The sequence below is a fragment of the Pelodiscus sinensis genome, chromosome 4 (assembly GCF_049634645.1).
Source record: "Pelodiscus sinensis isolate JC-2024 chromosome 4, ASM4963464v1, whole genome shotgun sequence".
Classification (NCBI taxonomy): domain Eukaryota; kingdom Metazoa; phylum Chordata; order Testudines; family Trionychidae; genus Pelodiscus; species Pelodiscus sinensis.
The window spans coordinates 22,579,016-22,603,242 of NC_134714.1; the positions used below are offsets into that span (position 1 = coordinate 22,579,016).

The window sequence follows — 24,227 nt, forward strand, 5'->3', positions numbered from 1 at the left end:
AGCTGCAGAAAAGTCCATTTGGGGTGGACAGCTTTGTCCACAATACATCAGGTGAACCACTTCCATTTGGCCAGGTAAATCACTCTGATGGAGGGCTTCCTATTACACAGCAGGAACCTCAGCCAAACACTACTATCCGATGCAATGCTGCCGTGTTGGAGTGCAAAAGACTGCCATATGTCTGGGGCAACAAGTTCAACCTGAAAGGTAGCTGAAATAGAGAAACCAAGGTATGTTCCCCAAGTTATGGTCCCCAAGGCATTGGATACCAGAGTCACTAAACTAGGTTGGGGCCATGAAGGGAATTTCTTCTAACATCAATGTAGGATCTTAGAACATAAGGTCAGACCAAAGATCCATCTAGCCCAGTAGCCTGTCTGCCGACAGTGGCCAGCACCAGGTGCCCCAGAGAGGGTGGACCGAAGACAATGATCAAGCGATTTGTCTCCTGCCATCCTTCTCCAGCCTCTGACAGAGGCCATTTCTATCCCCTGGCTAATAGCCTTTTATGGACCTAACCTCCAGGAAATTATCTAGCTTCTTTTTAAACTCTGTTATAGTCCTAGCCCTCACAGCCTCCTCTGGCAAGGAGTTCCACAGGGTGACTATATGCTGTGTGAAGAAGAACTTTCTTTTATTAGTTTTAAACCTGCTACCCATTAATTTCATTTGGTGTCCTCTAGTTATTCTATTATGGGAACTAATAAATATATTTTCTTTAACCGCCCTCCCCACACCACTCATGATTTTATAGACCTCTATCATATCCCCCCTCAGTCTCCTCTTTTCTAAACTGAAAAGTCCCAGTCTCTTTAGCCTCTCCTCATATGGGACCCGTTCCAAACCCCTAATCATTTTAGTTGCCCTTTTCTGAACCCTTTCCAAGGCCAAAATACCTTTTTTGAGGTGAGGAGACCACATCTGTACACAGTATTCAAGATGTGGGCGTACCATAGTTTTATACAGGGGCAGTAAGATATTCTGGGTCTTATTTTCTATCCCTTTCTTAATAATTCCTAGCATCCTATTTGCCTTTTTGACCGCCGCTGCATACTGTGTCATAGCCAAATTAGCCTTCATCATACTGTACATATAGTTGGGGTTATTTTTCCCAATGTGCAGTACTTATCCACATTAAATTTCATTTGCCATTTTGTTGCCCAATCACTCAGTTTGGTGAGATCTTTTTGAAGTCCCTCACAGTCTGTTTCTGTCTTGACTATCCTAAACAGTTTGGTATCATCCACAAACTGATGAATCATGCAGGTCCCCACAGGGCCGTGAGGCCATGGCATAGGTGGGATGGGGACATAATGGGCAAACCCCAACTCAAGGGAAACTTTAATTAACTAACTAACTTTAACAAAGAATAGTACTCAGACTAAACAAACAAAAAGGAAGGGCAACTTGGAGAACAAAGGTAGACCACTAAGTGCTAACTAGGTGTGAATACTGCTGAAATCACACTTGCAAGCAAGCGAGATAAGAGCACCAACAAGATTCATGGGCAGTAAGAAGGTAATGAGGGGGTGGAGGGCCAACAGGGGAGCCCCTTAAGAGTGTCACTGCTATAGTGGTGCCACTCTAAGGGGCTCCCCTGCTGGCCAGACAGGTACCCCTGAGGGAAAACTCTCCAACAGTCCAGACATGTGGCATGTGAACACATAAATGGAATGGACATGAGCAAGCACTCGAAGAAGAATTAGTAATCCTTCTGTTTGAACATTTTTACTGGAGAATTAAGACAGCATTTCCTATGTTAAAAAAAATCCTGCAAATTCAGTTTCATCATAGAAAACTTTCCCAAAAGTCATAACATTAACAACAGACCATTCTGGAACTTAGCCTAATTTCTCAACAGAATAGGAGTGTGTGCTTTAGACAGCATAACCCTTACAGAATAATCCATTTAGGTTTTCAACAGTGCACATCAGTGGTTAGAATCCAAGAATTAGCTTGAGGAATTGATGGTAGGACAGAATTGTTCACCTCTCTGATTCTTATCAACATTTAATGAACTGTTTTTGACAAACTCTAAACCAGACTGTCAATGTTGAAGTGCTAAAGCCAGCATCTGAATTGACATGGACAATAAACTACAGGTTGTTCTCGCTATAAGTCCAAGATATGTTCTAAAAAACGGACATAGCAAAAATACTTAAAGCAGGGAAGTTTTTCCCTATGGCTGATTTCCATTTGCACAAACTGGTGTGGTTTTTTTTTTTTTTTTTTTTTTGCGCGCATGACTTAGAGCAGGGAATGGGAGGACTAAAGTCAACTACTTTAGTGAAGAATGGATGTACACCGGGGCCACTTACTACGGGGACGCCCTGCATTCCCTATGTGTTCTCTCATCTTATTCTTTGATTATAAACTTTGAGCAGGGAGCTTCTTTCAGCTACATGTTTTTGCAGTGTCTATCACAATAACCAAATAATACTTATCACAGAGGTCGTCACTCACTCAAACATGTTTCATTACACTGGCAGAACTATATGGAGAAGCCATACTAATACTGCTCTTTTTTGGGTAAAGAAAGGATGCCAGGGCTGTAAACAAAAGTACTAAATTCACCACCTCAGACAGAGACAGACAGACAGACAGACAGACAGACAGACAGACAGATGTCATTGTGTAACTATGGTGGAATGTTCAGGATAGATGAACACATAAAGAGATGCATATGGTAATGTTATTTACAGAATATAGCACAAAACTTTTTTAATTTACAGGTTCTATAAAATAAACAAACAGTCTTAAAGCAGTTAAAACCACTTGAAATAAATGAAGAAATGTTCTATTTAGAAACTGCTCTGCTAATGCAGTGCACATAAGTTGCTACAAAATATCTTTCTTCCTCTGTTTACCACTATCGTCATCTGCATGGAAACAAGACAGTAGAGCCTTACCTCCCTATTCGTGTAATAAGTGTCACGATGAAAAAAAAAAAAAAGAAAGAACAGGACTATGTAGCACTTTAAAGACTAACAAGATGGTTTATTAGGTGATGAGCTTTCGTGGGCCAGACCCACTTCCTCAGATCAAGATCCTTTGATCTGAGGAAGTGGGTCTGGCCCACGAAAGTTCATCACCTAATAAACCATCTTGTTAGTTTTTAGTGCTACATAGTCCTGTTTTTTGTTTCAGCTACACCAGACCAACACGGCTACATTTCTATCACTATTCTATCGGGGGGAGGGGGGGGGGGTAAACTTTCTCCCTTCACCAAAACTGGTCAGTTGGTTTCAAAACTTAAGACTTCATTCTAAATAATCAGAAGGGAGAAATTCACTTACATTCAGAGGGCTCACTTAAGGTCCTCAGTCTACACCACTTTAGCCCTCCAGAGGGATTCAGACAGATTAGGCTCACAGAAGGGGCTCCACGTATACTAAATTACAAAGGTTAGTTTAGAGCTGGTCCTGAATAGGATTGCATGGAGGGGATGGCATGTGCTTAGGAGGAGAGCTACTGAATATGAAAATACAGTGTCTCAAAAATTGCTGTAAAGGGAGTGGGGGAGATGGAGGAAGGGTAACAATGGCCTGCTTTTGGGATTTGATGTGTGAAATCCTAAGCCTCTCTCAATCCTGCTTACTCTTGTACCCAAAACCCATTTGGTCAAACTGCGCTCAAGTGAGACCACACATACAAACCTTCATTTTTTTATTTTGGTGGGGGAGAGGACTCATTAGGAAATCTTCATTTCAGTTGTAATAGAAGTCATTTATATCAAAGAAAGCCAACTTTTGAGAACTGAACTGTATATTAATTTACCCCTAAGAATGCCAAAGCTTTAACAAAATCATAAAAGAAAGAAAAAAATACCTTTTAAAGCTGGCAGTTTTTGGAGTTCTCTGTTATTGCTAACATTAAACCTTGAAGAACTCTGCCGTTTTTCCTTCTTCAGTACAGTCTGTGGAGCAGGTACTTTGATTTTAGATAGTTGTGCTGGGGGAGGAGCGCTGTTTGTTTTTTTGTTTGACGCCTGTTTAAAAAAAAAAAAACATTTAAATGTAGTTGAGCTTGTTAAACGGAATATTTTAAGAACAGAATTAGGTAACAGGCAACTTTCTTTTTGCTAAAAAGAGAATAAACTTCTAATTGACTTACTCTACCTTAACTCTCACTGCACAGCTGTCTACTTCCCTGCTCACTCTTTCTAGGCATCTAGTCTTGACTTTCCACAATTCTCCACGGATCTGAAATATCACTGTCACTTACATTACCTAACTCTTTGGAACTGACACTAACTCCCCTGCCGGCTCCTCGTGTGGACACTTCCATAGCATTTGTATGTCACAGATCCTATTTTTCCCCTTCTGGCCTTTGCCGGTTTTGCCTTTTTAAACTTAAAAAAACAACAAATGGTCTGATAGCACTTTATAGACTAACAAAACATGTAGATGGTATCATGAGATTTGTGGGTATCTGAAGAAGTGGTCCTAAGATGACACACTGTGTTTGACTGAGCATGGAGCTATGCATTGACAGATTTCTGTTAAGCTTGCATAGCATTATACAAAGTCAATGCCATCCGTATGTTAATCCATTTGCTACCACACAGAATGCACATTTAATTGTAATTACAGTGTAATTTTGCTACTTCTTCAAGTAGTGTCTCTATGGGTGCTCTACTGTAAGTGAAAACTTAAAAAACAACAAACAGCCTAGAAGCACCTTAAAGTCTAACAAAACACATAGATGGTATCATGAGCTTTTGCGGGCATAGCCCACTTCTTCAGAAGATGGGAGTTCTTCAGATGCCCACAAAAGCTCATGATACCATCTACATGTTTTGTTGGTCAATAAAGTGCTACCAGACCATTTGTTGTTTTTTAACTTTATCCTGTACAGAGCAACTTAGCTACCCCCTGAAGGTTCTTGTGTTTTTAAGTCATGTCTACACTGTAATAAAGACCTATGGTACTGCTGTTGCTAGTCTGGGTCAACTGTTTTGGGTTCACAGGGCTCAGGCTGCAGTACTATAAAACTTCAGGAAAGTGCCCGCCAGAGCCTAAATGTCTACATTGCTATTTTTAGCCCTGCAGCCTGAATCAGTGCTTTTGCCATCTTAAAGCTACTGTCATCAATCGCAGAATATCTATAGAGAAATCAAATAGATATGAATATTCTAAGTACCCACCCAGCACACACAAGTAGAATTTAATTTCCTCCCATTTTCCCACTTCCACCCACCCACCCACCAACAACATAAGACAGCATTAAGACAGACAAGCATTTCCACCAACAGGCAGTGCCATCTACACTGACCATTACGATGTGTTTGATTCCAGGAGAGAATCCTTAATAAGGATATACTTTCTCTAAGCTAGTGGTTCTCAAAGAGCTGTCCACGGCTTGAGCTCATTGTCCACCTCCCAGAGTGGGAGGGAGGTGGCTGGAGCAGCATTGGCATCAGCAAGTCATGGCTGGGATTGTCTATTTCGCACTCTTCTTGCTCCTCTAGTAGGCGCAGTTATCAGTTCCTGGCCAATGATGGTAGGGGGCAGGGGTAGGATTGGGCACCCGGGCCAGCACGAGGCTAGGGCGAGTCATGGCTCTGAGCAGAGCTGGGGACAGCAAGAGGAAGAGCTCCCACCCTGGAAGGGGACATTGTAGGCTCAGCACTCTGCACTTACCAATATGGGGAACCAGTGGGCACCAGGTCTCCACTGCAGCAGGAGCGGCCGAGGTTGTGGGGGCTGCCTGTGTGCGGAACTTGGCTCCCAGCAGGCTCCTGCAGCACCTCCTCCAGAGACTTTGTCCCAGCAGCAGGCAAGTAAAGCTTTAGCGTGGCATGGGCTGCAGTGCAAGGCCCCCTGCAGCCAGGCTACCACAGACTTGCCATGGAAGCAGCAACTGATGCGTGGATGGGCTCCACATAGATGTGTGTGGGAGGCTGGCCTTGGCTCCAGCACAATGTGCTCGCACCCTGCCGGGCACCCCTCTCTGCCACTGGGACTCACCGGATCAGAACGTAGCTTGCCAATCCCCAAAGACACTAAGGCTATGTCTAAACTACATTCCTCTTTTGAAAGAGGAATGTAAATGAGGCCAATCAAAAATTCAAACGAAGCGCAGATTTAGAAATCTTGCACTTTATTTGCATAATCGCATGAGAGCGCTTTTTCGAAAAGAAACTACAGTCTAGACGGGGTTCTTTAGAACAAAAAAACAAAACCTTTTTTGAAGAACCCATACACCTCATTTTTTCAGGAGTATGGATTCTTTCGGAAAAGGGTTGGGTTTTTTTCCCCCTGAAAGAACCCCATCTAAACTGTGGTTTCTTTTATGAAACACCCTTTTTCGAAAAAGCACTCACGTGATTTTTAAAATGAAGAACGAGATTTGTAAATTCATTTGAATTTTCAATCAGCCTCATTTACATTCCTCTTTAGAAAGAGGCATGTCATTTAGACGTGCCCTAACACGCGCCGTGCACCAGTTTCCCGGCTCCTCCTACAGCCTCAATCTGGGATGGTGGGATCTGGCAGGATGGCTGAGAGACCGGGGTAGTTTCTTATGGATGAGAGGACGGAGCAGTTTGCTCTGCTGCTTTCCACAAGCCGAGTCTGGCAGGCAAGGTCCGGGCTTTCTTCATTTCCCACCCCCCACCATGCCCTGTGAGTGGGAAGCTGGAGCTGGTGTTCCAACCAGCATGGGCTCCCTGCTGCATTGGGCTGGCCAATGGGAGCAACGGGGATGAAAAGACAGGTAAGCATCCACCTCATGCCCAGACCCCTGCACTCCTATCCCCCTCACCTCACCACCTCCCCTGCCAGGACCTCACACCCTCAGCTAGCTCAGGCACCCCTCTCCTAGGCCAGACACCCTATCCCCATTCCGCTCCTGTGCTCTCCCTTCCTGGCCAGACTCCCTCCCCCAAGCCTGTCCCTGCAGCTACCGTTGGCTCCTGTACTCCTCCTCCTGTCCACAGACTGCACCCTCCCTTACTATCGCTCCCTCCCCACTGGCCAAACAGCCTACTCCCAAGCCAGCTTCTGCAAACTACCTTCCACCCAGACCTCGCAATCTCACCTCTCCTGTACCCCATCTCCCGCCCAACCCCATTCCTACCCCACTCACTAGCAGCCATCCCACACACTGAAACCCCAATTTTTGTTCCCATCCCAGAGCTTAAGGGGGGGTCCACAAAATCCACTTCGGAACCCCAGAAAAACACATCTGGCCTATAGGAAGCCCTGAACATCAGTCCTCTGTCCCTTTCCCTCATCCCATGGGGCTGGAGTGCCAGAGGATTGAGGTGTCAGTTGTGGGTTACATCAGTGAGGGTTGGCGGGTTTTGGAAGAGTTTTTTTTCCACTTCTCACTTGTAAGGTACCCAACTGATTGTTCTGTGGGTCAGTGGCCCCCTGACTCAAAAAAGTCCCCTCACTTCTACCATGAAGAAAACATTGAAACCTTGTGTGTTGGACATAAAGTAAAATATTAATTTTATTTAAAATGAAGTTTGATAAACTAACATGAGAAAGTTAAATGCTTAATCTGTTTAATAATTTAAATGAATACATTCTCCTTAGCTGCAGCACTAGCAAAATGGCTTGGGGATAATTATGTAATTAGCGATGAATTTCCATTAACAACTGGCAGTCTGCGGAAAAGTTTGCATTGAGCCAGGTGGTCCATGGGCCAAAAAGTTTGAGGACCACTGCTCTAAGAGTAAGCTATTTTATGAGTATAGAATTAATCTAGCTAGAGACATTACTGCAAACTTTTCAATGCTTTTTGAATTCTGTACTGAAAAGTCTTAGATTTACATTTTTTACACTGAAGTATACATGTCTACAGATACAACTGATACTTTTGTGTAACAAAACAATGCCCATTCTCCTTTTGCTATTTCTAGTACCATCAAGTGCAAAATTGTCAGCAAAGTAGGATTTCAGCATGAAATTACAGACGTAAAAAAACAGATTCAGTTGCATTTTCACTGGAATACTGTTGTCCTAAACTTTATGATACTTTCTGTTCACTTCTGCATGTACTACACAGCATTTTCTGCTCATCAATTCATTACGAGTTGCTCATCACAGAAAAAAATCTTAAGTCAGCAAGAACAGTGAAATCTTGTGTTGTCACGAACAGGAAAACTACAGATCAACTGTCTGCTACCAAAAGGGAAACCGAACTAACCCTCGAGTAATCCCTTCGCTCTGGGAACAACTCTGGGGTAATAGCAGCAACATGGTGAGTACCATTCCCTTATATATGCATAGATCACACGCCTCTCTTCTCAGGCAACATGATCATCCAGCCATTGTGATGCTCTCCTCTACACTGCAGTCTGTCTAGGATGTGCCACAGAGCAGGTGCTCTTCATGAGTGTGATCCAGTGTGAACTGTCCCCTTTAAGTAGCAATTTCAATGAGCTCAGCGTATCGGAGTGGAGACAGTACTGCTAATGAGAGAATTGACAGTTAGCTCTAGAGGAGGCACACCTGAAGGCTTCTCTAGAGTAACGTTGTTTGGAAAGGAGCATTTCTCATTTGTAATAAGAACAAACCTATTCAATGGCAGCCTGGACTTCATATGAGACTGGATCAGAGAATGACTGAAGGAACCCACTTTTCTCTAACACTGTAACTTCTCCTGAATATACCCTTCTTGTGGTGTGAAGGAAAGCAGGGCAGATAAGGAGGAATCCAGAACTTGGTCCTGGTGTGCTGCAATTCTTTAGACAGGATGGGGTTGAAATGGTCGAGACATATCTTGAGACATCATCCCATCAGTTGGTTGGCTGGACTAACTCCTGTAGTCAGGAAAGGAGCGAGATTTGGAACAATAAGAAAACTGGCAAGTCTTGCCAGCTAGTCACCTTCCATGATCCTCATCATGACATCTTCAGTTTTCTGCATCACCCCCATTTGGCCTGACAATTTGTTTCACACAATGACAACAGCTTGAAGGAGACTGCTTTTGGCAAAGTCCTTGAACTTGTCAAAAGTAAAAGTAGTTCTCTCTTACAGTACACCACAATATCTAGCAGCTATGTTTTGAACCCGCTCCCCACGAGCACCAGTAACAACCACCTCTGTTTATCATAGAGGACAAGAAGAGAATCGTCCATCACTAACTTCTTGATATTCTAGAAGGTTTGTGTGTGCTGGTGAGTCAATTTCCTTTCAAGAACATGATGATGATATTCAGGAACTATTGCTTTTTTGGGAAGAAAACGTGCAGAAGTTAAGCAACCCCAGAAATGCTTGATGTTTCAGTTTGGAAATGGATTCAGATCATCAGATTCCCCACACCTTGTTTTCCCTCAGATGGATACCAGGCAAATCCATGGGACAGTCCAAGAAGGTGACACTTAACTAGGAATGTTAGATACCATGTATTTTAGTAATTGTATAGCTACAACAATTTTTAAGCGGTTGCATGGTTACTAAAATACTGCTCAGGGGGCGGGGCTGGCACCGAGTACAATCCTGGCTCCCAACCCCACTCCTGCAGTCCCCTGTGGCAGCAGCACAGGGTGGTAGGTGGAGGTGGTTCATGAGGAAAAAGCAGGTTTAAAAATCATCTCCACAAGCAAATCAGCTCCCGCTTGCCATCCTGTACTGCTGCCTCTGTCCTTGGGGGGGAGGGGGGGGGGGGGGCGGGGGGAAGGAGAGGGGGACAAGGGTGAGGCCTGAGCTCCCCACAGACAGAGGCTGCTCCGGCATCCCACCTGCCCCTCCCCTACTGCTGCCTCTGATACAGACACAGCAGCAATGGGGGAGGGGACACTAACTCCTATGTAACCCTCACCCACGCTGCCTCTGTAGGAGGCAGCAGGGGAGAGGGGAAATGGCTCTGCAGAGCCAGCACACACGGAGACCTGGCTTACTCACAGGGAACCGGCTTTTATCAGCTCCTGCCTACTCTCCCATCCACCCCTCCCCGGCTTCATGGGATTCAGTGCTTATGGGGCATTGACTCCCGATGAGGACCAGCTCCCGTCTACCCCCCTGCAATGCTGCCTCTACAGGAGAAAACAGGTAGGGGAGGTGACTCCGTGGTAACCAATACTTGTGGGAAGCCAACTTAAACGCTGGCTCTCCATGGGCACCGCCTCCCCTGTCCTTGCTGCCTCTGATACACAGGCAACTGGGGGGGAGAAGGGGGGAAGGGGCGAGGAGGGTACGTGTAGTCATTTGGATTAACTGAAATAATTAGCCAATAAGCCAAGGCTTAAAATGGCTATACGGCAACATCCCTACTCGTAACTCCACTTTCACATTTTTCCTTCTTGATTTGAAAGCCTGATTTCTCACATGAGTGAAAGATTCAAGAAATTACTAAGAAAGTTTATACTCTGTTGGTCTTGTAGCAGGATTTCCATCTGGAATTCTAGAAAGCTGAGTTTCCATGAAGTGCTGGGAAAATTCTCAGACACTGGACTCAAAATGCTCCTCAATGAGTAATAATTGTCTGCACATCTGCAGCATGTGTCAACAATCAGCTGGTGACATGTGTAGGAAAGGTCATTTTCCAAAAGCTTTTCCTCTAGACAGAACATTGAGTAGTTGTTTAAGAGCAAACACTGGATAAGGGTGCTATGTGGGTACCTTATTTGAAATGCACTTATAATCATCTTCACAGATTCGCTTGTTGCTATTCCACTTGACCACACAAGTTCCAGAGTGAGGCCAGAGTCGATACCAGGATTTTCTGTCCCAACTTTGGAAGTGCTCACTTAGGGCGTACCTTATTACAGTGATTCTGCAGACACTTGGTAGCATAAAGGGGGTTCCACAGTGAGGCTGGTGCACTGCTCACCACTGCCAGCGGTGCAGTCTCCAACAGTTGTTGGGGACAAAATGCTGCCTCAATTATCAAGATCTTTAGGCAGTCACATTCTTTCTGTGTCCTAGACCTGAAGCTCTTGCAAATAGGATACTTATCAGTTTGATGGCCTTCTCTGAGGTACCTGAGGCATGAATAGTGGGGATAAGTCTTGGGCATAGACTTCCTGCATCTTTCACAAGATTGAAATCCCTGTAACCACATCATGCCCTGGTCAGGGGAACTAAAGCAGGGGAAGACGTGGAAGATACCACCTGCCTCCCCAAAGCTAACACTCACTAAAAACCAGTCTGGTCGCACTTTAAAGACTAACAAAACATGTAGACGGTATCATGAGCTTTTGTGGGCTAATACAACTATAGAATGTAAACTATGTACCACTAACCATAGATATCACTAATACCGCTAGCAAAGCAAGAGCATGGAGAAGCTTCAATGACCATTACTGATACTAAGACAGAATTGAAGGGTGGTTGGGTGGCATCATCTTATGTACTGTGCTATGAAGGTGCCATTCCAGGGGCTGCACAGAAAACTCAATGGGTACTGCTAATGGAAAATATTCCAACAATCATGCGTGAACACACACCTACTAGAATGTGCATGAGCAATCACTCAAAGAGCCACCAGATATTATTTAGGCAATTGTGATAGCTTGGGTTAGTAAATTATTCAGATTCTTTATTTTTATGTAAAACTGTAAAAAATGAAGTGAGACAATTCTTAATGGAAATTGCCAGTGTTTCTTTGGCCAAACGCAGTATAGATATTAATTTTGTTACTTTAAAAATTATAAGCAGTTTCAATATTTGTGGCTGTGGAAGAAGAAAATCCAATTAAAGAATATGTTGGTCACGGCCCTATGAGATATTTGTATTACTGTTACTCTTATAGAAAAAATTTTCAACGTTTATTTTAATATTTAAAAATATATGTTCTGTTTTTAAAAACTGGTGCTTTATATGTAGCTATAGTCTTAAAATTACATGTGTAGTCATATTTTTACCAAAAGAACGCTTCCTTGTCTTAATGACTACATCACAGTAAACTGCATGCACTGAACTTCAACAAAATAGCTTATTTGAATTGATATATTCGATCAGTGCTAGTAAAATTAAGCTAGTGTTTTCAAGATTCTTCCTAACCTGAAAAACGTAGCATTCATTGGCTCTGACATTGGCATTAGAACCAGTAGTCATCTGATTGGAAAACTGCTTTTTATCCTCTGTCAAAGGTGTGCGTACATATACAAACTGCAGTTTTCAGCTGTCTTTAAATAAACTTGGAGGAAAGTTCAATGTAAGTGTCAAATTTCATTTAAATTACATTTACCTACAAGGAACATCCTAGAGATCCTGAAACTTAGCTAAAAGCAGTTTGTTCATTCTCTCCATCTTGAATTTGTTCTGTTTTTGCCTGTTCAAGGGAGTAAGTGACCTTTTTTATTTAAATTACTATTTCTGAAACAGTAATGCAAGACTACAGTACTCCTAAAGATACTATTAAGACAGACAACTTCAGTCACCTTTAAACTGTAGTTCCAGAACTAAATTAAAACACAACTTTAAACAATGATATTTCCTTTAGCAATACTGATTTTTATTATATAACTAATATATCAAATTATCATCCTGAAGATAGCTCCTAAATTATTTTGGCAATTTTAGGGATTAATCACCTGTTTCTGAAATGCAGCTACTTCCAAGGTAGAAAATGCCAGCAACTCCAAGGCACCCTAACAGCCTTATTTTTACTTAAAAGTTTTCACTACTAAAGAAGCTGAAACGTTCACTGACTCAGTAGTCACGTGAGCCACAGTAATATGCAGAAAGAGTAAAACTATTTCAGAAGTACATGTGGATGTCTGATGGGATTAACATGAGACAATCTAAAATAAGACCAACTGCTTGCTCTTAAAGGACTTAATCCATTAACTCTAAAACTATAGCACGTTAACCAACCTCACTGGGTCTGACTGCTCGATATTAACAGATCTATACTGTGATGTGTGTTATCAAAGTTGAAAGAGTGATGAACTACAGAACTGCCAGAAACTGTTAAATAGCTGCATTTGATGACTGCAATAGTATTTTCTTCGCATGATTTTATCCCACACTCACTTGCAGAGTTCCACAGAAGTCCATATTATCTTCTCTTCAACATCTACATAAAACTATTTGGAGATCATGGGAGCTTACAGCCTCTATGTAACACCAACACAGAGATGCTGCTCATTGTAAGTTGTCTTGGCTATTGATTATTTGGAAGACATCAGAAAATAAATGTGACATTGGCTCCAGGTCAACTCAGGCAAGACAATAGTAGAAGTTATTGCTAAATGGCCTGGGATTCAGGATTCTTAGGGATTGAATACTTTTCAAAATATCTGGAGACATTTCATATATGAACCCTATCTTGGCCTTTGCAATGCATAATATTTGTGCTGAAGCTGAAGTTCTCAGGTACCTTTGGAAAGTGGTGGTAACTTAACCTACTGAACATTTTCCCCTAATTTATTTAAATGATCTTAAAACAGATGTTTGCAAATTCAAATGTAAATTTAAGCAATTACATTTAAAAGCAAATTAGGCTGTAAAGAAATCTGATCATGAAAGCCAAATTGTTCACTCAAGATATACTGTCACTCATTTAGCATATTGCCCCTATTTAAAGTATTTCCCAAATTCAATATATTATGCACTAGAATTACAAGTGTAACCATGCCACGTATTACAGAAAGTATCAATATTATTTTAATTCTCTATAATGGATCTAAATACTATATTCACATTACAAAAGGAAGAACTTTCAGTTATACCAAAATGTTTTTTCATTAACTGCTTTTGATTTCAATTTCACTACAGGTGCAAAAAGAATATTTTCTTCATTTGGACTACTAAGTTTAATTGAAAATGGAGAAAACAATTAAGAGCTGAAAAAGCAAGAAAGCTTGTTTTTCTCTCCCAATCTCTGAGTAAAAACAAGATGTGAGAGCATAAGGTGAACTAGAGCAAAAATCTTGAAGATGATGATGATCAAAAACAGTTGACTGAAGCGCACATATTTCCTTTGATTAGTAAGTCAATTTTAAATAAAAAAAGTTGATAAACTTACATTTGTGCCTTCTCCAGAACATTTAAGATATTATTTTACTAAAACAATATTAAAATGCTGTTTTTGTGCACTGAATTCCAAATGTCCATTCAAATATAGCCTTATGCAAATCAGGAGCAAAAACAAAACACTTGGTAATTAATAAAATACTTCATTCATAATTTAACAAAATATAAAAATAGATTGCTTAACATAAGTTTATTCAATTACACAATTTCAATGGGTATAATTATAGTGTATCTTTATACAAAAATATCAAATTTAGTGTAAAGGCAACATTTAGCTGCAGATTATATAGCTGGTGTGAGCGAGCTTTTATTTCACATAAAAATCCATACACACCAACCTAGAAAAATTGGAAACAACTATTAATGCAAAACAAGATAGAAATAATTTATTTAAAACAAAATTTCTTGTTGCTGATTTCAATTACGAACACATGATTTAAATCAATCCACCCTGACACCTCATGTAGTTAAGTTATAAACTTGTTTTTTCCTCAAATGAGTATCATTCTGTACTCAGTTTAGAGAATCATAGAATCATAGGGCTGGAAGAGACCTCACGAGGTCATCAAGTCCAGTCCCCTGCCCAAGACAGGACCAATCCCAACTAAATCAACCCAGCCAGGGCTTTCTCAAGGCGAGACAAACCTCCAGGGATGGAGATTCCACCACCACTCTAAGTAACCCATTCCAGTGCTTCACCATCCTCCTAGTGAAACAGTTTTTCCTAATATCCCAACCTAGACCTTTCCCACTGTAACTTGAGCCCATTGTTCATCATTCTGCCATCCGTCACTACTGAGAACAGCCTTTCTCCAATCTCTTTGGAACCTCCCTGGAGGAAGTTGAAGGCTGCTATCAAATTCCCCCCTCCCTTTTCTCTTCTGCAGACTAAACAAACCCAAATCCCTCAGTCTTTCCTCATAGGTCATGTGCTCCAGCCCCCTAAACATTTTGGTTGCCCTCCACTGGACCCTCTCCAATGTGTCCACATCCTTTCTATAGTGGGAGGCCCAGAATTAGACAATATTCCATATGTGGTCTCACCAGAGCCAAACAAAGGGGAATAATCACTTTTCTAGATCTGCTGCCAATTCTCCTCCTAATGAAACCTAATATGCCATTAGCCTTCTTAGCTATAAGGGCACACTGTTGATGCATATCCAGCTTCTCATCCACTGTAATTCCTAGGTCCTTTTCTGCAGAACTGCTACTCAGCCAGTTGGTCCCCAGCCTGTAACAATGCTTGGGATTCTTCCATCCCAAGTGCAGGACTCTACACTTCTCCTTGTGGAACCTCATCAGATTTCTTCTAATCCTCTAATCTGTCAAGGTCACTCTGGACCCTATCCCTGCCATCCAGCGTATCTACCTCTCCCCCAGTTTAGTGTCATCCGCAAACTTGCAATCCATCCCCTCATCTAGGTCACTAATAAAGATGTTGAACAAAACAGGTCTAGAACAGATCCTTGGGGCACTCCGCTAGAAACCTACCTCCAACCTGACATCGAGCCCTTGATCACTACTCGTTGGGCCTGACAGTCTAGCCACCTTTCTATCCATCTTACAGTCCATTTATCCAATCCATACTCCCTTAACTTGTTGGCAAAAATATTGTGGGAGACCGTATCAAAAGCTTTGCTGAAGTCAAGGTATATTCACATCCACAGAGCCAGTTACCTCATCATGAAAGCTAATAAGATTGGTCAGGCATGACTTGCCCTTTTTGAATCCACGTTGACTATTCCTGATCACTTTCCCCTCTTCCAAGTGCCTCAAAATGGATTCCTTGAGGATCCCCTCCATGATTTTTCCGAGGACTAAGGTAAGACTGACTGGTCTGTAGTTCCCTGGATTGTCCTCCTTCCCTTTTTAAAGATGGGCACTACATTTGCCTTTTTCCAGTCATCCAGGATCTCTCTCAATCTCCACGAGTTTTCAAAGATAATGGCCAAAGGCTCCGCAATGACATTTGCCAACTCCCTCACTACCCTCAGGTACACAAATCCATGGATCCGGATTTAATGCATGTCTAGCTTTTCTAAATAGTTCCTAACTTGTTCTTTCCCCACCAAGGGCTGTCCCCCTCCTTCCCCTACTGTGTTATCTAGTTCATTTTTTGCATTTTTTGTCTGAGAGCTGACCTTGTCCGTGAAGACAGAGGGAAAGAAGTACTTCAGCTTTTCCCACATCATCTGTCACTCAGTTATCTCCCTCATCCAGTAAGGGCTACACACTCTCTCTGATCACCCTCTTATTGATAACACACCTGTAGAAACTTCTTGTTACCTTTTACATCCCTTGCTAGTTGCAATTCTAATTGCGTTTTCACCTTCCTGATAACTCCCCTACATTCTCAAGCAATATATTTATACTCCTCCCTAGTCATCTGTCCAAGTTTTCACTTCTTGTAAGCCTCCTTTTTGTGTTTAAGCTCACTAAGGATTTCCCTGGTAAGCCAATCTAGTCACCTACCATATATTTGCAAAAGCGGCGAGGAGTCCTGTGGCACCTTATAGACTAACTGAAGCGCAGGAGCATAAGCTTTGCCCACGAAAGCTTATGCTCCTGCACTTCAGTTAGTCTATAAGGTGCCACAGGACTCCTCGCCCCTTTTACAGATTCAGACTAACACGGCTACCCCTCTGATACTTGATACCATATATTTGCTTTTCTTGCTGCGCATTCGGATGGTTTCTTCCTGTGCCTTTAATAAGGCTTCTTTAAAATACTGCCAACTCTCCTGGACTCCTTTCCCCTTCACTTAAGCATCCCAGGGAATCCTGCCCATCAGTTCTCTGAGGGAGTCAAAGTCCGCTTTTCTTAAGTCCAGGGTGTGTATTTTGCTGCTCTCCTTTCTTCTTTTGGTCAGGATCCTGAAATCTACCATCTCATGATCACTGCTTCCCAGGTTGTCACCCACCTCCACTTCCCCTACTTGTTCCTCCCTGTTTGTGAGCAGCAGGTCAAACTGTGCATGGCTCCTGGTCAGTTCCTTCAGCACTTGTACCCAAGATTCTCCAAAAACTTCCTGGATTGTCTGTGTACTGCTGTACTGGTCTCCCAACAGATGTCAGGGTGATTAAAGTCCCCCATGAGAACCAGGGCCTGTGATCTAGAAGCTTTTCTCAGTTGTCTGAAGAAAGCCTCATCTACCTGATTCAGTGGTCTATAGCAGACACCAGCCACAACATCACTCCTGTTGCTTCCATCTCTAAACTTAACCCAAAGACTCTCAACATACTTTCCTCCCTCTATATACCGGAGCTCTGAGCAAACATACTGCTCTCTTACATATAATGCAACTCCTCCTTTTCTCCCCTGCCTGTTCTTCCTGAACAGTTTATACCCTGCCATGACAGTGCTACGAGTCATTGGGCCAGGGCTTCTAATTCTTCCTGTTTGTTTCCCAGGTGTCTTACATTTGTGTACGAACACCGTAGATAGCAGTTGATGGCCTTACCGTCTCCATTCGAATCAGGGGTCCTCCTTTGTTGCTTGTTCCTCGTGTTTCTTCCCGGTATCCGACTCCATCACTGATCTCAGGGCTTTGGTCATCATTCCCCCAACAAACCTAGTTTAAAAGCCCTCCTCACTAGGTTTGCAAGCCTGCCCGTGAAGATGCTCTTTCCTCTCTTGGTTAGGTGGATCCCATCTCTTCCTAACAATCCTTGTGCCCAGAACAGAGTCCCATGGTAGAAGAAACCAAAGCCCTCTCTCCGACATCACCTGAATAGCCACGCATTTGCTTCCTCAATTCGACGATCCCTACCTGGACCAACAGGAAGGATGGATGAGAACACCACTTGCGCTTCAAATTCCTTGATTCTTCTTCTCAGAGCTACATAATCTTCTATGACCCACTCAAGGTCATTCTTGGCCGTATCATTAGTTCCTACGTGGAGGAGCAGGAAGGGGTAGCAATCCAAAGGTTTTATCAGTTTGGGAAGCCTCTCAGTCACATCTTGAATTCTAGCTCCTGGTAAGAAGCACACTTCTTGAGATTCCAAGTCTGGTTGGCAGATGGATGACTCAGTCCCTCTTGGGGGGAGAGAGTGTCCCTGACCACCACCACCCAGTCTTCTTTTGGGGGTGATGGTCATAGAACCCCCATCCCTAGGACTACGCATCCCATGCCTTCCAATAGATGGTGTTCCCTGAGAGGTCCCTGTCAAATCATTCTCCACCACAGTGCCTGTGGAGAGAGCCTGAAAGCGGTTACTTATCTCTACAGGAATGAGGAATATCTGAGTTGGTCGCTTTCTTCTAGAGGTTACATGCTGCCAGTTTTCTTCTTTGACCTGTACTGCCCTCACTGGCTGTTCAGCCTGCTGTGCCTGCAGGATTAAATGCTGCTTTCTATTGAAGTCTTCATCCTCTCTGATGAAATGTAGGGTTGATACTTGGACCTCAAGTCCTCTAATTTTTTCTTCCAACATGGCAATCAGCTTGCCCTCAGTGCAGATGAAATCCCTTCTTTCGTCTGGGAGGAAGACAAACATGGCACTTTCTGTGCAGGTAACAGCAGACCTATCACTATCCATACCTGCCTTCCTTTGAAGAGATTCCTCAGACGTTATTAAATGCCTCCTGGAGAGCTCCCTCTCAAAACTCCCTGTTAGCAGTCCCTGATTTTGCAATTAAATGAATAAAAAAAAAATCAAACCTCACAGCATTGAGTCCAAGTTCTAGTATAGTCCATTTAAAACCATTTAACATTTCCAGAGCTCAGAATCCAAAGGACCAACTGTTAGCTACCTCAGATAGCTTTCCCTGAAAATCAACATCAGAGAGCCAGGCAGAAAGGAGCCAAAAGATGAAGAGCTAAACAACTTTCGGATAGTTAATAGTTTAAATGAAATTCCCTGATCACACTAGTAATACAGTACAGAGGTCTTATTAAATTAAACTTTGTTCAGTGAAATACAAACTTAATTTCAAACACTGGCTAAATAAAAGCAGTAGCAACCTGTCACCTATACCAATCACCTCATTTGTCATAGGCACTTCAAGTACTAGAAAAAAAGGTTTATAAAAGTCTAATATCTTTCATACCTTAAACTACTGATCAAGAAATTAAGGCAGCTAAAAATATTTTGGACAGATTTAGCGGCATAGATTAGTCATTTTGACAAAAAAAGGAGACAAGATGTTAGCATCTGTTTTATGTCAACTGACATTCCACATATTGATCAATTCACAGAAGTGTAACCCTGTGCACACTAAAAACACCACCACCACTCTTAAGACAAAGGAATCTCAACAGATTAAGAAAGAAGAAAAAGAGGAAATTAATTTCTTTCTGTATTATAGCACTTGATGCAGACATTTTTACCAAAAAGGCTCAGAATTATCCAAGTACACCAATGCACAGAGAGAAAAATTAGCAAAATCGGCCCCTTCTAAACTCTTTAATTAGTTAGATTTTTTTAATATAGCTCCTCTTTTAATTTGGATTTTTTCAATTAAATGAATAAAAAAACCTGTTCTCGCTGCATATCCGCACCGCACTAGTGTAATTGGAGATTTCTGCACCAGCAGTATCGATATAGCCGATTGTGTTGCCCCTTTGAGTACCACGCTCATATTGCTATATTAGGTGCTGCTATTCTTCTGCACCTTTTGGTTTCTTCTTCGACCAAGGAGCTTGTGAACAGATGAGTGCTAACAGAGAGCTTAGAGAGGGAGTTCTCCAGGTAGAGGAGAAGCAGATACAGGACTCTTGAGGGAAGTGTGTGGGGTTATTGGGGCTTTCTTGCTGTGTACTGAGCTTGTGTTTGTGAGTGAGGGTTGGTGTGTGTTGTGTTTTGTTGTTCTCTCCCCCCCCCCCGTGTAGGAGAGTGAGACTCCCGCCCCCCCACTTCCCCTTTGCCCTCCCCCTCCCCTTGATGGAGTTTGTACTGTGATTGGCAGGTGGAAACTGTTGGCTTCTAATTAAAGTTTGAATTCTAGAAGCCTCTGCTGATTGGCTGAGCCTTGGTAGGGGGAGGGACTTTCAGGCACTCCCAGGGCTTTATAAGGTAGTGGGCAAGCGACCAAGGAGCTTGTGAACAGGTGAGTGTTAACAGGGAGTTTAGAGAGGGAGTTGGGAAGGGCGTGAGGTTCTCTTGCCTTTCTTTTTAAATCCCTTCTCCAGGACAGCAGCGATGGATGGTGATGGGTCTGCTGCTGTTACCTGCACCCCGTGTGCCATGTTTGTCTTCCTCCCGGAAGAAAGAACGTATTTCATCTGCACAAAGTGCAAGCTGGTCAACATTTTGAAAGAAAAAATTAGAGGACTGGAGGCCCAAGTGTCGACCCTACACTCGATCAGTGAGGATGAAGACTTCCGATAGAAGGCAGCGTTTAATCCTTCAAGCACAGCAGGCAGAGGAGCCAGAGAGGGCAGTACGTGACCAAGAAGAGAACTGGCAGCATGTAACTTCTAGAAGGGGAAAAAGGCCAACACAGGAATCCCCCAATGTTATAGAGGTAAGTAATCGCTTTCAAGCTCTCTCCACAGGCTCTGCAGTGCTGAAAGCTTTGGAAGGGACCTCACAAGGAAGAAACCAGAAGGGAACACCATCTACTGGAAGGCATGGGATGCGTAGTCCTAGGGATAGGGGTTCCACGGCCACCACCCCCAAAAGAAAACAACGGGTGGTGGTAGTCGGGGACTCCCTCCTAAGAGGGACTGAGCCATCCCTCTGCCGTCCGGACCTGGAATCTCGAGGGGTGTGCTGCTTACTGGGAGCTCGCATTCAGGATGTCACTGAGAGGCTTACCAAGCTGATCAAACCTTCAGATCACTACCCCTTCCTGCTTCTCCACGTGGGAACTAATGATACGGCCAAGAATGACCTTCAGCGGGTTACTGTGGATTATGCAGCGCTGGGAAGAAGGATCCAAGAATTCAGAGCACAAGTGGTGTTCTCATCCATCCTCCCTGTTGAAGGGAAAGGACTGGACAAGGATCGTCGAATTGAGGACGTAAATGCATGGTTGCACAGGTGGTGTCGCAGAGACGGCTTTGGTTTCTTCGACCATGGGACTCTGTTCCGGGCACAAGGATTGTTAGGAAGAGATGGGATCCACCTAACGAAGAGAGGAAGGAGCATCTTCGCGGGCAGGCTTGCAAACCTAGTGAGGAAGACTTTAAACTAGGTTCATCAGGGGATGGTGACCAAAACCCAGAGGGGAGTGGGAAAGTCGGATACCAGGAAGAAATGCAGAGAGGAAGGAGCAAGAAAGGAGGACCCCTGTTTCAAATGGAGAAGATAGGGCAATCAACTGGTTACCTGAAGTGTTTGTACACTAATGCGAGAAGCCTGGGCAACAAACAGGAAGAACTGGAGGCCCTGGCCCAGTCCAAGAAATATGATTTAATTGGGATAACAGAGACTTGGTGGGATGACTCGCATGACTGGAGCGCTGTCATGGAAGGGTATAGACTGTTCAGGAAGAACAAGCAGGGGAGAAAAGGAGGAGTTGCACTATATGTAAGAGAGCACTACGATTGCTCTGAACTCCAGTATAAAGAGGGAGAAAAACCTGTTGAGAGTCTATGGGTTAACTTTAAAGGAACAAAACAGCAGTGATACTGTGGTTGGTGTCTGCTACAGGTCACCGAATCAGGTGGATGAGGTAGATGAGGCTTTCTTCGGACAACTGAGCGAAGCTTCCAGATCGCAGGCCCTGGTTCTCGTGGGGGACTTGAATCACCCTGACATCTGTTGGGAAACCAATACAGCAGTACACAGGCAATCCAGGAAGTTTTTGGAGAATATTGGGGATAACTTCTTGACAAGTGCTGAAGGATCCGACCAGGGGCCGTGCGCAGCTTGACCTTCTGCTCACAAACAGTGAGGAACTAATAGGGGAAGTGGAGGTGGGTGACAACCTGGGAAGCAGCGATCATGAGATGGTAGATTTCAGGATCCTGACCAAAGGAAGAAAAGAGTAGTAAAATACACATCTTGGACTTCAAAGAAGCAGATTTTGACTCCCTCCGAGATCTGATGGACAGAATCCCCTGGGATGCTAACATGAAGGGGAAAGGAGTCCAGGACAGCTGGCAGTATTTTAAAGAAGCCTTATTGAAGGCACAGAAAGAAACCATCCCGACATGTAGCAAGAGAGGCAAACATGGTAGGAGACCGGATTGGCTTACAGGGGAAATCCTTGGTGAACTTAAGCACAAAAAGGAAGCTTACAAAAAGTGGAAACTTGGACAAATGACCAGGGAAGTGTTTAAATGTATAGCTCGAGAATGCCGGGGGGCTATCAGGAAGGCGAAAGCGCAAATGGAATTGCCACTGGCTAAGGATGTGAAGGATAACAAGAAAGGTTTCTACAGGCATGTTAACAAGAAGAAGGTGATCAGAGAGGGTGTGCGGCCCCTAATGGATGAAGGAGGTAACCTAGTGACAGATGATGTGGGGAAAGCTGAAGTACTCAATGCTTTCTTTACCTCTGTATTCACGGACAAGGTCACTGGACTTCTGCGCTAAGTGACGCAAGATGGGATGAAGATGGACAGCCCGGGGTGGGTAAAGAACATGTTAGGAACTATTTAGAAAAGCTAAACGTACATAAACCCATGGGTCCGGACTTAGTGCATCCGAGGGTACTGAGGGAGTTGGCAAATGTCACTGAGGAGCCTTTGGCTATTATCTTTGAAAAGTCGTGGAGATCGGGAGAAATCCTGGATGATTGGAAAAAGGCAAATGTAGTGCCCATCTTCAAAAAAGGGAAGAAGGACGAGCCAGGGAACTATAGGCTGGTCAGTCTTACCTCAGTACCTGAAAAAATCATGGAAGGGATCCTTAAGGAATCCATTTTGAGGCACTTGGAAGAGAGGAAAGTGATTAGGACTAGTCAGCATGGATTCACAAAGAGCAAGTCGTGCCTGACCAATCTGATTAGCTTCTATGATGAGGTAACTGGCTCGGTGAACATGGGAAAGTCAGTGGATGTTATGTACCTTGACTTTAGCAAGGCTTTTGATACAATCTCCCACAATATTCTTGCCAGCAAGTTAAGGGAATGTGGATTGGATAAATTGGACGGTAAGATGGATAGAAAGATGACTAGATGGCCGGGCCCAGTGGGTAGTGATCAATGGCTCGATGTCAGGATGGCAGACGGTTTCTAGCGGAGTGCCCCAAAGTTCGGTTCTAGGACCGGTTTTGTTCAATATCTTTATTAATGACCTGGATGAGGGAATGGATTGCACCCTCAGCAAGTTTGCGGATGACACTAAGCTGGGGAGAGGTAGATATGCTTAAGGGCAGAGATAGGGTCCAGAGTGACTTAGACAAATTGGAGGATTGGGCCACAAGAAATCTGACGAGGTTCAACAAGGACAAGTGTAGAGTCCTGCACTTGGGACGGAAGAATCCAAAGCATAGTTACAAGCTGGGGACCAACCAGTTAAGTAGTAGTTCTGCAGAAAGGGACCTGGGGGTTACAGTGGATGAGAAGCTAGATATGAGTCAACAGCGTGCCCTTGTAGCAAAGAAGGCTAATGGCATATTATGTTGCATTAAGAGGAGCATTGCCAGCAGATCCAGAGATGTCATTATTCCCCTTTATTCGGCTTTGGTGAGGCCACATCTGGAGTACTGTGTCCAGTTCTGGGCCCCCAACTACAAAAAGGATGTGGACACATTAGAGAGGGTCCAGCGGAGGGCAACCAAAATGATTAGGGGGCTGGAGCATATGACTGATGAAGAGAGGCTGAGGGATTTGGGTCTGTTTAGTCTGCAGAAGCAAAGAGTGAGGGGGGATTTGATAGCCTTCAACTTCCTGAAGAGAGGTTCCAAAGATGATGGAGAGAGGCTGTTCTTAGTAGTGACAGATGGCAGAACAAGGAGCAATGGTCTCAAGTTGTGGTGGGAGAGGTCCAGGTTGGATATTAGGAAAAACTATTTCACTAGGAGGGTGGTGAAGCACTGGAATGGGTTACCTAGGGAAGTAGTGGAGTCTCCATCCCTAGAGGTGTTTAAGTCTCAGCTTGACAAAGCCCTGGTCTGGTTGATTTAGTTGGAATTGGTCCTGCCTAGAGCAGGGGGCTGGACTTGATGACCTTCTGAGGTCTCTTCCAGTTCTATGATTGTGACAGGAAGGTAGATGATAGAATGAAGACTAGCAACATCTCAAAGAACAATTATGGAAGATGGATAACCATTGTTTCTTAGAGTGCTTGCCCATATCAATTCCATTAGAGGTGACTCACAGACTTTTTGGAGGCGAGCTCAGTGTTCATAACCTTGCAGATTGTAGCACTGCTCTGCCAAAGCCAGCATCGTCTTGAGC

The 24,227-nt window shown here is 43.5% G+C and overlaps 1 protein-coding gene across 2 annotated transcripts in view; it reads right to left on the reverse strand.

Annotated features, from left to right (window-relative positions):
• The window catches only part of PPP2R5C (protein phosphatase 2 regulatory subunit B'gamma), a 187,862-nt gene that overhangs the window by 140,100 nt on the left and 23,535 nt on the right, over nucleotides 1-24,227 (reverse strand). For both annotated transcript variants that reach the window (XM_014571983.3, XM_075926558.1), the window contains exon 3: nucleotides 3,829-3,988. In XM_014571983.3, the coding sequence (XP_014427469.1) occupies nucleotides 3,829-3,988 (160 nt within the window). The remainder of the gene's footprint in view (nucleotides 1-3,828; nucleotides 3,989-24,227) is intronic.